This window comes from Aythya ferina (assembly GCF_964211825.1).
Source record: "Aythya ferina genome assembly, chromosome: 11".
Lineage (NCBI taxonomy): Eukaryota > Metazoa > Chordata > Aves > Anseriformes > Anatidae > Aythya > Aythya ferina.
This window is the reverse complement of record NC_140307.1, coordinates 12,028,637-12,040,798: the sequence shown is the minus strand read 5'-3', so window position 1 is coordinate 12,040,798 and position 12,162 is coordinate 12,028,637. Positions and strand designations below refer to the sequence as shown.

Sequence of the window (12,162 nt, the reverse complement as noted above, 5' to 3'; positions counted from 1 at the left end):
CCAGTTCCCAATTCAGAAAACTGTAACACCTGAGTGCGTTTGCTCTGTGCCATCGCAAATCTGCTGTGAGGATCTGGGCTCGCAGCCCTACAGGCTACAGCTCCGGGAGCAGCCGCAAAGCAGTGCTATGAACAAGTGAGGCTGGCTCTGAGAAGGGATGCACTTCTGGTGCCTGTAACTTCAAAATGAAAGAGGGAGAATAGAGAAATTGGTTGATTAAATACTGTTTGAGTTGGAAGAAAAAAGTCGAGCAGGCTACCAGCATGAAGAATTTCACATTGAAAACTAATTTATCATTGCTCTAACATATTTGCCCTTTCTGAGCGATGGAAATGCATTTTGACAGCAGGCCACCAACAGGAATGAAAAACAGACAACCTCACTGTCTTGACAAGATTGCTCTGCAATTGCAGAACACGTCCTGGCAGAACTTCTATGAAGACAACTGAGTGTGCAGAGGTGTTCAAGCTAGGAGTGAAGCAGCTACAGAAAGCCCTGACATGGTAAGGTTCAGCTATATTTAAATAATAAATAAATAAATAAATAAATAAATAAATAAATAATAGGGAAGGAAGCAATGTTAAGTGGGAAGCTAAACCAACCTTCCCTGAAAAAAAAAAAAAAAAAAAGTAACTTGGAAATCCCTTGGAGGAAAAATAAAATAAAAATCAGAAGTTAAAAATTCATCTTGGGAAGGTATTGAAAGTGTTTTTCAGTGCAAGGACAGGACTAGAGAATAGACCAAGGCTAAACAGAAATCCAAATCCAACCAGGTGACAGCTAGAAGAGATCAATACATTAATTCCAAGAACCAAATGGGAGCAAAAAAAGTGATTCAAGCAAGATCTTCGGAAGTGCAGAGGTGGTTGATGATGACCATAAACTACAAGAACAGAAGATGGAGCTGGGGTGTCCACGGTACAGTGGGAGGTCAGGCTCAGAAATACAGAGAAAGTGACTCTGCTATGGTGTAGGTGAAATAATAGGATTAAATTAAAATCACAGACAGGACTGGCAGTTGAAGGGGCAAAGAACGGAGAAGCGCCACGACCAATAGCACTCCAAGGCAGCAGGAAAAACTGTAGTATCCACAACTAATTTCATCTATTTAGGTGCTGAGAAACATGGTAAGGAGGCATTTCTAACAGCACATGTAAACGAATTGAGGGGGAGAAACAAATGCAATAATTTAATTGATACTGTTGAAGATCAGTCTAACAGGGTAATCAAGAAAGCACTGCAGAGTTTTAAGGGAAAACCTTAAGATAACATGCAGATTGCCACAGCATTTAAGAAACCTCAGGTCTTGATCAATAGAAAGCCTTACAAAAAAAGTACAGGCTCACAATTACTCTTTCTAAAACAAAATCAATAGCCATAACAAAAGAAGAATAAGATCTGAGTATTCTGGTGAAAGAAAAGAGCTTGACAGGTTAAATAATTTTAGATCCAAGTGAGGCTATCAATTACGAAAGCTCATGTGAACAAGCTATTCAGAGAAGATTAATGCACAGAAAGGACTGCCAGGATAAATTTATCATGAAACTGGAGGAAAGATCAGAAAAACTTTCACAAGCAACTCTATAGACAGAGACAGCTGGTACCTGAAGACAGACATTTAAAGATGGGAAGTAACCTAAGCAATTTCACAGAAAAACATAGAGAGCTGACAAATAGCAAAGAACTCTCCCTAAAAATAAAGTACCTGAAGACTGACATACCAAAAGGAAAAAAAAAAAAAAAAAAGCAAAAAAAAAGCAGAAGAACGAACTTCAATAGAAGCATTTAGCTGAAAAAGATGAGCTTAACTAGATTATTTGCCAGAGCTGTGGATCAGTCACAGAGATGAGGATTAAAATACAAACATCTGGATTATCACACCACTGGCCCTAGAATCACAGACACTTGCTAACAATTAAGCTCATCATACCAGATATATATATATATATATATATATATTAAAGGTCTCTCAGTAATTAAGCCTTTCGTGGCTTTGTATGTGCAGACTACGAACACTCACAAAAAATGCACTGATGGTGCATCTAATCCAGGCATCTGACTTGAGCTGCTGTTTAGGAAAGAAGAGCAACACCTTTGCAGAAACCTATAAATGAAGATTTTTTTTTTCCTCCCCAGTGTCCCTCAAAACAGGGGGAGTTATATGCAAATAAGAAGGGTCTTGTTTGTTTTTTATTTTTATTTCTAGCGTAAGTATATGAATGATGAGACATGTCTTACATTTGTAGGGATATTGTCAAGACCTCAACCTCACTAAAGTCAGACATAGCAAGCTTCATAAATTATTTTTCCTTATTAAATACCACTTTCCTCCATTTTGTTTCCTTTTCAGTATTACTGAACTACCTCTTGAATTTCTCTTCTGAAAAATACACCATTTATCACGCACAACCCTGTCATGATCCCTCCTAGCCTTAACCACTGTTGTGTCATCTTTCATTTGGGTAGGTGTGATAGCACAGCTTCTTATAATTTTCAAAATGTAATACTCGGTTGATCTTAAGTCTGAACAATGCCATTGTGGAGATCCATCACTTTTAGCCTGTCACGCTAAAGCTGAAATATCTTTTTGAATCCCACACTCTAAGACACAGTTAGAAAAGAATACAGGCAGCGTATGTAACTAACACTTGCCTGACAGTTCAGGATTTAGAGTGAGCAATCTCTGCAAAACTTGTCAAGCAAAATTACAAAAGGGATTTCTGGTGCTGACATGCAGAACATAAATAATGAAAAAAATACACATTTGAGGGAAAATATTAACAAATGGGAAAGCCAATCTAAACAACATTCATCCAACTTTATTGTTCAGGGGTGCTGATGAATCATCAATAAACTCTCAATTTTCACTTCTGAAAAACCATGTAGAGTCATCCATCAACAGACCGTCTACTAGAAACCCAAGTGGCTTTAGAAAAATGAAATTTGGGAGTGAAGCTCCCTTTTACAGAATTCATGCTTCTCCTGAAATAAGACTTACTGCTGTGATACTTTCAAAACCAAAAGGCAAAAGGTCAAGATTTGAATGTATACTGCAAAGAGTATATCTTGATGTCAGTTATAATATAAAGACAACTTTGTCTGCTAGCCAGCATGCACAAAGGATACTGCCTTTGCTAATTACAAGGCTAATCCTTAACAGTGCAAGTTCCAAACTGGTAAACCAATAAAACTAATAATCCTGGTTTATAATGAAATGGAATGTTGTATTTAAGATAACGCCTAATTAAGAAAATAATCTTAGTCTGAATGAATGACTAGAGGCTTTAGAGGTTTCAGTGCTGCATGTCTGGGAATCAAAAAGACCAGCTACCACAGCCATCTTCAGCAGGAAGGAAGACTTCCACTACATGTATGTTAGCTGGTAATGGAGATGTGAGATTTCACCAGTTCTACATTTTCTCCCCCACACCTACCCATCTGAGAAACAGATCCGTAATCCCTCCTCCTCTCTCACCAGGCTTAGTTTCACTGCACAGAACATTACCTCCACTTCTAGAAAATATGTACTAGTTTGCTTTTTCCTGATCAGTAATATTAAATTGCTATAAAAGCAGAAACTTCAGACATGGGTGTTGCAGATCTACTTGTGCCCCCTTAGCACTCTAAAACAAAGAATACTTAGTTAACTGAATACACAAGATCTTGAAAGTGCATGCAAAAATAAGGGGGACAGACCAATTCGTTCCTACGAGGGAACATATCCTGGATCAGAAGGGACATCGTTTTTTCTAGTCTTACATTGAAAATATGTATAACAGGTCTGAATCTGGATCTTTGCTTTCAGTCCTAGTCCTAATAAAGATCTTTTTTTCTACTTTAACTGGACAAACTGGATTGTAAGAATTCAGGGCTACATACATGTATAATCTAGAACATTTCTTGCCCTCTCTAAACTCTGCAGTTTGTACAAACAGCTGACAAACTGCAGTTTTATAAAAACCTTTCCCATACTCACTGAAAATAAATGCTTTTTTATCCAAGATAATTTGTTATAGAATGAAATGGAAAATGCAGATGATTTTTTCATAAAGACATACTTTTGTGAGGAAAATTTATCACCCATGTCATTTACTTTTATTGGTTAAGTGTTCTTAAGTACCATTCACCAAAGTGTCTACACTCTTACATTTTTTCCAATTCAAAAGGTATAGAAAGTTCTTTATTCATGAAGAACAAGTTTTTCTTTCCCCCCTCTTAAGGGAAATAAGTAATACCGAGTATTCAATCCAAAGTGCTGTAGTTTCTGACTACATCTCCAAGGAGCTGGAAGAAGCACGCAGTTCGTTCTGCTCAGCCACTGCACTAAGCTTCTTTTATCCTTCAGGAACATCACGCACACAGTAAGAAATGAAGTTCTCTTCAGATACCATCTTCAAAGTTAGGCAAACTTTAAGAAACTTGTGCAAATCCAGAACTATATAACCTGCCTATTTTTATGCAGTTCTTAGTAGTTATAGCAAAGATAAACATAGAATTTCGATCCAAATTACTATTTGAGCAAAACTCTTCTCCTCTCACCATTGCTTACAGATACATAAAAGGAAACTACTTAAGTACCCAAACACTAGAAAATGCGACAAGTTCTTAAAACCAAAACACACCTCTTCAATGACGTGCCTGGCAGAGGCCTGGCTTTAATTGCAAGCACACATCCATCCAGGTCTCCCTCCCCTCCACCAGCTGTGCTCACTGCAGGTCCTTGGTCTTCACTTCTTGGCCACAGCTTCACCTACAGTATACCATCCCAAAAACGTAATGGATACAGAATTTTCTTCATGGTCTTTCTTCCAGGGTACTCATTTAAAGCATCCTGGTACATTACAAAATATAATACTCTAAATTTATTGAAGACAAATTCTTTTGTAACTCATTGAGGGCAAGTCAGATCACTGAGATCTCCTTGAAATCATAATGAACCAGCGAGAGAGGCAGGATTAGGCATCAGCCATCTCCTGACTCCTAATTCAATTAATTCCTCCAGACAACATTACATTAAATGTAGTTGTTCATTGAGGCCTCCCATAATTTCAGTGGCAGTTACACAAACAGCTCTTCTAGCCATCAGATTGAAAACCCAAAGCTTGATAAATTCAAGCCACAAAGCTTTAAAAGGCAATCAGGAGCCTGAAAACAGGAACAATTTCTCAAGTGAAGTTCCTTCTATATATGACGTATTGACATCAAGTAAATCACGTTGGTCAAACACAGGTCAAGAGCCCGATGTCCCCATTTTTGAGGGGTTCTGTGTGACGTCGTGCAGCAAGCTGGAGAAGATAGTTAACAGCCTTCTTCCACTGGTCTTCAAGTCTCATGCTCACTAACGAGCCTGTCCTTTTCCTAACAGTAATTCCAAAATGAAGGTTTCAAAACACAATTTCTGTGAGTATCTAAGTGAGCTATTTAGATATTATTTAATTAAAGGGAGATTACCTAATTGAGGAAGAAAAAAAAGGTCAATAATTTAACATTAAGAGTTTTTTGAAGGAAACTCAGTCATACCTATAATTAATAGTAAGGCAGCAACACAGCTGCCTTTTATATGAGCAACTTGTTACAGCCAAGCATTAGCAAATGCAGGCAAATGGAAGAAAAAAACAGATGGATTCACTTGGGAAAAAAAAGAAGACAATGGATGAAATAAATGTTTTAGTGAACAGTCTATAAATGGCTGGGTAAAACCAATAAATCCTTATGATGAAACTCACTGCCACTGTCACTTCACACCTTCTAGCTCTTTGTATGCCCATTCTCTTAATAAAAGATTTATGAAAGCTTTAACTAAGGAGTAGTAAACAGTAACTGGGAAAAAAAGATTACCTCAGGGGCATTTTAAGTTATTGTCATCATACTTTTTTACTAAAATACATATAAATTTATTTTTCCAAGATGAATTACTTACACAGTTCCCCAAATTTGTATTTTTTTTTAAATCTTTTTTGTAAAAGCTATCGCAACCCTTTACCCTTCTTTAGGCATAACTGGTACTTAAGTATCAAAGCCAGATTTGCATTTCAAAAAGCAATTAGAAAACACATTGTAGTAAGACACTGATAAAAAAAAAATGTTGTGGCTTTACATATATTAGCAATTTCCTTTGACTTCCCCTAGTTAAATCCATCATAATAATGGCAATACCCATAAATTAGATGGGCAATGCAACTGCCACACTTTAAAATGCCTCCCTTGCTCTGATGTTGGTGCAGTCATATTCTGGTTTGAAAGACACAGAACAAAAATGCCTTTAAAAAGAAATAAATCGTTTCACGAATCCAGTTTAGAGCATGATAGTGGTTGGGTTTGCACAGCAGGAGGATGAGAAACAAAGAAGGAAAGAAATACTGGCAGTGACAATGTCAACCTGATTTTGCTAAAAAGAAACAAATATAGAAGAACACACTTCATAGAAAAAAAGACAAATATTTCCTGAAACAACTGATCATTAAAGATAACTAACAAATTTCACGATGTTTGAATTTAAAAAAAAAAGAAAATCAAAGCTTTTCTACCAGACTTATTGTAGAATGGGAAATAGCTTACTATCAAATTCTAACAGCATACAATTTCAAATTAGACAAATCATCCTGATTTAAAGTGTTTTTCATATTTTATTTTTTTTTTGAGTCACATGAGAAACGAGTTTAGAAAAGGGAAAGAGCAACTTCTTTTGGAGACAGAGGTGCTACAGAAACTTTGATTCTTGCAACCTGAAGAAGCCTGAAGAATAAAGGCTTCTCATCTACTATCAGGTATGGAGAAGGTTCTTTAAAAGCACATTGTCAAATGCACTCCAAACATCCATTTTCCCATGCCGTGACAAGTTCATAGCGCTGTGTCAAAAACATAAATTGAAGGAAGAAGCCAAGAAAGTAGTTCTCTAACAAAAAGCATTCACTCACTGTCTGACACACTGGACGCAGGTAGTGAGTGTGTTTGGGTTTGATTTTTTCACGCAACGGTTGACTAAACACCTCTGTCACCTTGCAACACCTTGCATTATCAATACCTGTTGTCATATTGGCACGAGCTGCTTCTTCTGACATTCAAGATTTAGACCAGTCCAATTATTCTAAATCATTCCAAAAATTAATCACAATTTTAAAATCTGTTAAACCTTTGCACGAGATTCACAGCAGGTAGACTGTCCAGCATTATCCATCAACTGTCAGGGAGAATAGCACAACTGTAAGACTAAAAGCTCAAGCCCTACATATTATATAAAATTATGTAACACTGCTTGGTTTTACTGCCTGTTTCTATGCCCTGGCCTCCCTAACCAACCAGAATTTGTCATTTTCAGGTAATGAAGTTATTTAATGATTAAGTAGCAGTTAAAATGTGCATAACATTCTCTGATAAAGAAATTAAGTGCATCACAGTGCAACATTCACACATACCATAGGAATTCAACATAACAGTGCACAATTAAGAGGAAAATGAGCTGCCTCCCACTGTTATCTGAGACCAGCGAGAGATTTTTACCATGCTAACTATCCCCACAGCTAATGCATCTCGAAAGCTTCCAATTACAACAAAGATGGGGGAAAAGAAACGTTAGGAACATACCTGATAAAGCTGCAGAATCCAAATGAGGTCAATAAAAACAATATAGCACAGTTAAAAGGGAATATTACAAACCCTCCGAAGGTACCCTTTCCCCTGCCCTCGAAGGATTTAACACTGTGTATGGGCTTGCACAGCTCCTAGTTCTGCACTCAGTTATCAAATGGGCTTTCACACACCTGCATTTCATATTCTGGAGCAGAAAAACAACTTAAGCACACTGCAGCCAGAGGATGCTCTTGGGCAGGTTTCAAACTTAGCAGGAGGGTGTAAGGCAGTGCAGAACAAGCATCAACAGCATTTTGTCCAGTCCTGAACAAAAAGGTTATCATTTTAATTCCCTGTGATTGACCAATATTCTGCTAATGCAGCTGGCAGGCCAGTATCAGATAAGAAACTTTGTGTAGTAAACATCTGAATTTGCTTGGGTTAGACAATATCTTCAGGTTTTCCAGTATACATTTTTTGAAAACAAAACTCACTAGAGTTCATTTTTCATTAGTAGAAGGGTCTTGAAGACTATCCTTTTAAAAACTACCAATTACAGCAATATATTTTGCATTGATAGAGGAAAACTAGTAAGTTTTAAAGGCATTTTGGAATATCTTTTTTTTTTTTTTTTTTTTTTTTTTAACCCCAGTAACCTTATGTAATGATCGTATGGACCAAAACAATAACAGAAGCATGACACTGAGCGATCTCTTGGGAAGCAGCAGAACTGAACACAAGCAGCAATGCAAGAAGGTGATTATGGTGCGTTGGATCTTTTATTGTCCTCATTGCCAGGAAACTTAGAAACATATTTCTCATTCAACAGAGATTCTGAAAGTCACTTAAGGTATAAAAAAAAAAAGTGCAGGTTTGTTTATTCGCAGCATTTCTGATGTTTCACAATGCTACAAGCTAACTTAACAGAAACAACATCTGAATATAAATGGCAATGAGCAGCAGCTCTGGGAGATGTTGTAGCACTAGTCAGGAAGAATTCACTACCTGGAGACATTTATTAAGCAAAGAAAAAACTGTTTGAAAGGCTGGCAGACATCATTAGAGAAACAAAAGAAAACTGCTTCACAGGCTTTTTTATTTTCTAGTCACATTACTTTAGTTTACCTTTTTTTTGTTGGTTTTTGAACTCTCACTCTTACAAGGTAATTCTAAGTCTCTTGCAGCTGTACTTTACAAAACAGTTACATAACCTGACAGCCCTGAGCCCTGATTTAAGCAAAAATAAGCAAACGTCATTCTGGAAACACGTCGCTTTCCCAGTCAAATTGTTTGTGCTTGCCTGCAAAATTCACCTGCTTTTCAAATTTCTGAAGCTTCCCTGTTCACACCTGACACTCAAGAAACAAACAAACAAAAAAAAAAAAGGCAAAGCCCAAGCATTCACGCTTTTTCCACCAATCTTCTAGTTCTTTGGGGATTCTTCACATCACTAGCTTTTAGAAGCTTCCCAAATGTTTCATGACACAGAGGGCAGACTAATTTCAACATACAAGCCAAAGAAATTTATCTTTAAGAGTATTTACACAGAAAGAAAGTAAAAGCCCACATTTTATTTTTGGCTCATTCTAAGCTGTGGAAAATCTCTGTAGTGATTAGATGTACCTGACGTTTTTCTTAACCCATTCATTTTAATTTTCCTCATCTTCAGCATTTCTTGAGAAATACCCACACATTAAGCCACTTACATGAACAGAATGTATGACAAAATTCACCTAGTTGAAAGAAAAAAAGGAAAAAGGAACACATACAGTCCCAATTTCATTGATAAGTGATGCATCTGCTTTTGTGGAAAGCTTTTTTTTTTTTTTTTTTTTTTTGAATAAAGAGCATATTTCTATATTATCACGATGTTAGTTACACATTAAAACAAACAAAAAAAATAAGCAAAAAAACCCCTTACCTGCTACCGTGAGCTTTGCTGTTCTGCTGACAATGGTCCCCAGGCTTTCTACAGTTGCCACACACTGATAATATCCTTCATCAGGTTTATTATGCTTGGAATGCACCACGCTGTTTATTAATAAAGACCCATCTGGCAGCAACTGGCGACGGTCATCTGACACCAAGTTCAGCAAAGTCCCATCTTTTTTCCACTCAATTTTTGGGGAGGTTTCACAATAAGCTGAACAGTTCATTATAACAGACGCCCCACGAACTGACAGAATGTCCATTGGCTCCACCAAAAAGTGAAATGGAGTGAAGGTCCTCACAACGGATCCTGGAAGATATAGAGCACATGAAGCAATTTGGGGGTTAGCTTTCTGCCTTTTTTTTTTTTTTAAAAAAGAAAACAACAACAACAACAACAAAACAAAACAAACAAACAAAAACACATCATTTAAAAATATTCAACTGTACATGACAACTCAGTTCTTGCAGTATCATCACCCTAGAAACACCTTGGTCTGTACGACAGTATTTTCTGCTAACTACATATACCAATGAACTCTTGAAACTGAAGTCAAATCTTTCACACCTAAGACATACTGGTTTGTTCATGCTGGAATCGATATGGTCAACAGTCCTGAGTGACCTATTACACAGAAATCTGCCTCATCAAAACTTAAGCTGTTAATTTATGTGCCCAAATAATACATTTATACAAACAGCATATACTCTGAGGACTCTTTTCTTGGCCTTTTGTGGTACGGGTGCCAGTAAAAGCAGTGTATGAATTTGTTTTGTGTAACGAAGATTAAGAAACATTAAGAATAATTCAGCCCTTGAGAGAAAAAGTCTCCAATTCTGAGCTTAACACGTCATGCAAGAGCCATAAAACATCTTTTACTTCTATTCTAGTTCAGGATAAACACGATTACTTCTCTAGTTTAAGTATTCCCAAAAGACATCTATAATTAGTGTCTACTTTCCATTAAGAAGTGAATTTTAATTACTGTCTTTCTAGTGTATTTGGTCAAGCAGAAAGATTGCATGTTAGTATCACTTGGACTTGTCTTAACTTAATCATCCAAGGAAAACAGAAGGAGGAAAGTTTCTTTCAGGGAAGAACAGCATAATGTAGATTTCAGACAAGGGAGGGGGGTCTTTTTTTTTTTTTTTTTTTTTAAAGCCAACCTTTCAAAATAACGTCAAGGTTCCCTACTCATATGCTGGCAAGCTCCACTTCTCCTCCATTTGGGGACTAATGGTGGACACATACAAAACATCATGGTGATATAAGTGGGAGCATTTAAGAGCTGTCTGCCAACAAAACAAAACTGAAAGTGCATAGAATAAAAGGTTAAATTGGGCTAAAAAATCCATTCTAAAAATTCCAAAATTTTGAGGCAAGCCTCAACTACAACGCAGGGCTGCACCAATTCCTCCTTATCTGGATACAAGGAAGGAAAGCTGTAAAAAGGGAACACGTGAAACAAAAACACTGGCTGATAAAAAAATAGACAAGATCTCTTTGTAAGAGCTGGAAATTAACTATTTTCAGTGGACGCAACAACTAAAGAATGGTTTAATGAATGAAAACATCAATGAATTATGCTTTTTGATCCTAATGAATTAAGGCATCTTCTACAAGCATAGTGTCTACTACAGTACTCTCAGCAGGAAGAGACACACTTGGACTACCCATGTTTAAAAATTTTAGAGAATAATTTGAAGTCACATGCTGAAAACGCACTGCACAAGGATGTTCTTTAACAACTACAGAAAGGAATTTTGACTTTACATAGAAATGGATGTGTGGCATCCCCTTTACAGAGCTACTTACAGTCACTGAGAAAACAAAAATAGCTTTTAGCTAACAAAAACCTTACAGTTTTGCAAACAGTTTTTTTTTTTTTTTTTTTACTAGGCTGTTTAGAGACTAGAAAGGCAATGACACGGCTATCGCTTCTTTTCTTGTTTCTTTTTTCTTTTAAGAATAGTGCAAGTGTTGTTCATCATTAAGCTATTTGTTAGTAGGTGCTCTAAAGAAAACAAGGGGAAAAATAGGTTGGGCTTTGAAGTCTCTTTATAGTTCTTAAAAGGGAAAAAATCTTGAACATGAAGTGGGGGTGTTGCTTCTGAATTCTATACAGCCTTTAAGTTGAATATTCAGACAATACCACAGTGAATAAAAACCTGTTCTGTTTTCCTGCATAGGAAATAACAGCATTATTTTTATCTGGCATTTGTGTAGCAGAGCTACCTGCCAACCAGTTTACCTGACCTGGCAGCAAGAAACACCCAACACATTAAGGATGTATTTTTCCTTGTAGGCAATTCTCCCAAGAACTTAAAGGTAACGTGTAACACTTGCGAAAGGCATCATAAAAAAAAAAAAAAAAGGTCTAAATGCAGATGGACAGGTATCACAAACTGATCAGCAGAGACGCAAATTGAAGCTTATGCACACACAATAAACCCATCAGGAAGGGGCATAAAAATACTTGCTAAAATAATTTCACTTTTCACAATAAGGTCAATACTGGTATGCTTTAAAATGTTATGAGGAAAATCTAGTTATTAAATGCATATGTTTCAGTAAGTGGTGGAATAATTACTATGCATGTGTTTTTAGAAAAAGTATAAATAGGTGGGAAGCCTTTACCTATAAAGGCAGACTGTGTCCTGTAA

The 12,162-nt window shown here is 36.7% G+C and overlaps 1 protein-coding gene across 9 annotated transcripts in view; it reads right to left on the bottom strand.

Annotated features, from left to right (window-relative positions):
- Positions 1–12,162, bottom strand: part of NEO1 (neogenin 1) — a 189,663-nt gene that overhangs the window by 122,627 nt on the left and 54,874 nt on the right. For all 9 annotated transcript variants that reach the window (XM_084532530.1, XM_084532527.1, XM_084532529.1 and 6 more), the window contains one exon: positions 9,491–9,808. In XM_084532530.1, coding sequence (XP_084388656.1) covers positions 9,491–9,761 — 271 coding nt within the window. In that variant the 5' untranslated portion in view covers positions 9,762–9,808. The remainder of the gene's footprint in view (positions 1–9,490; positions 9,809–12,162) is intronic.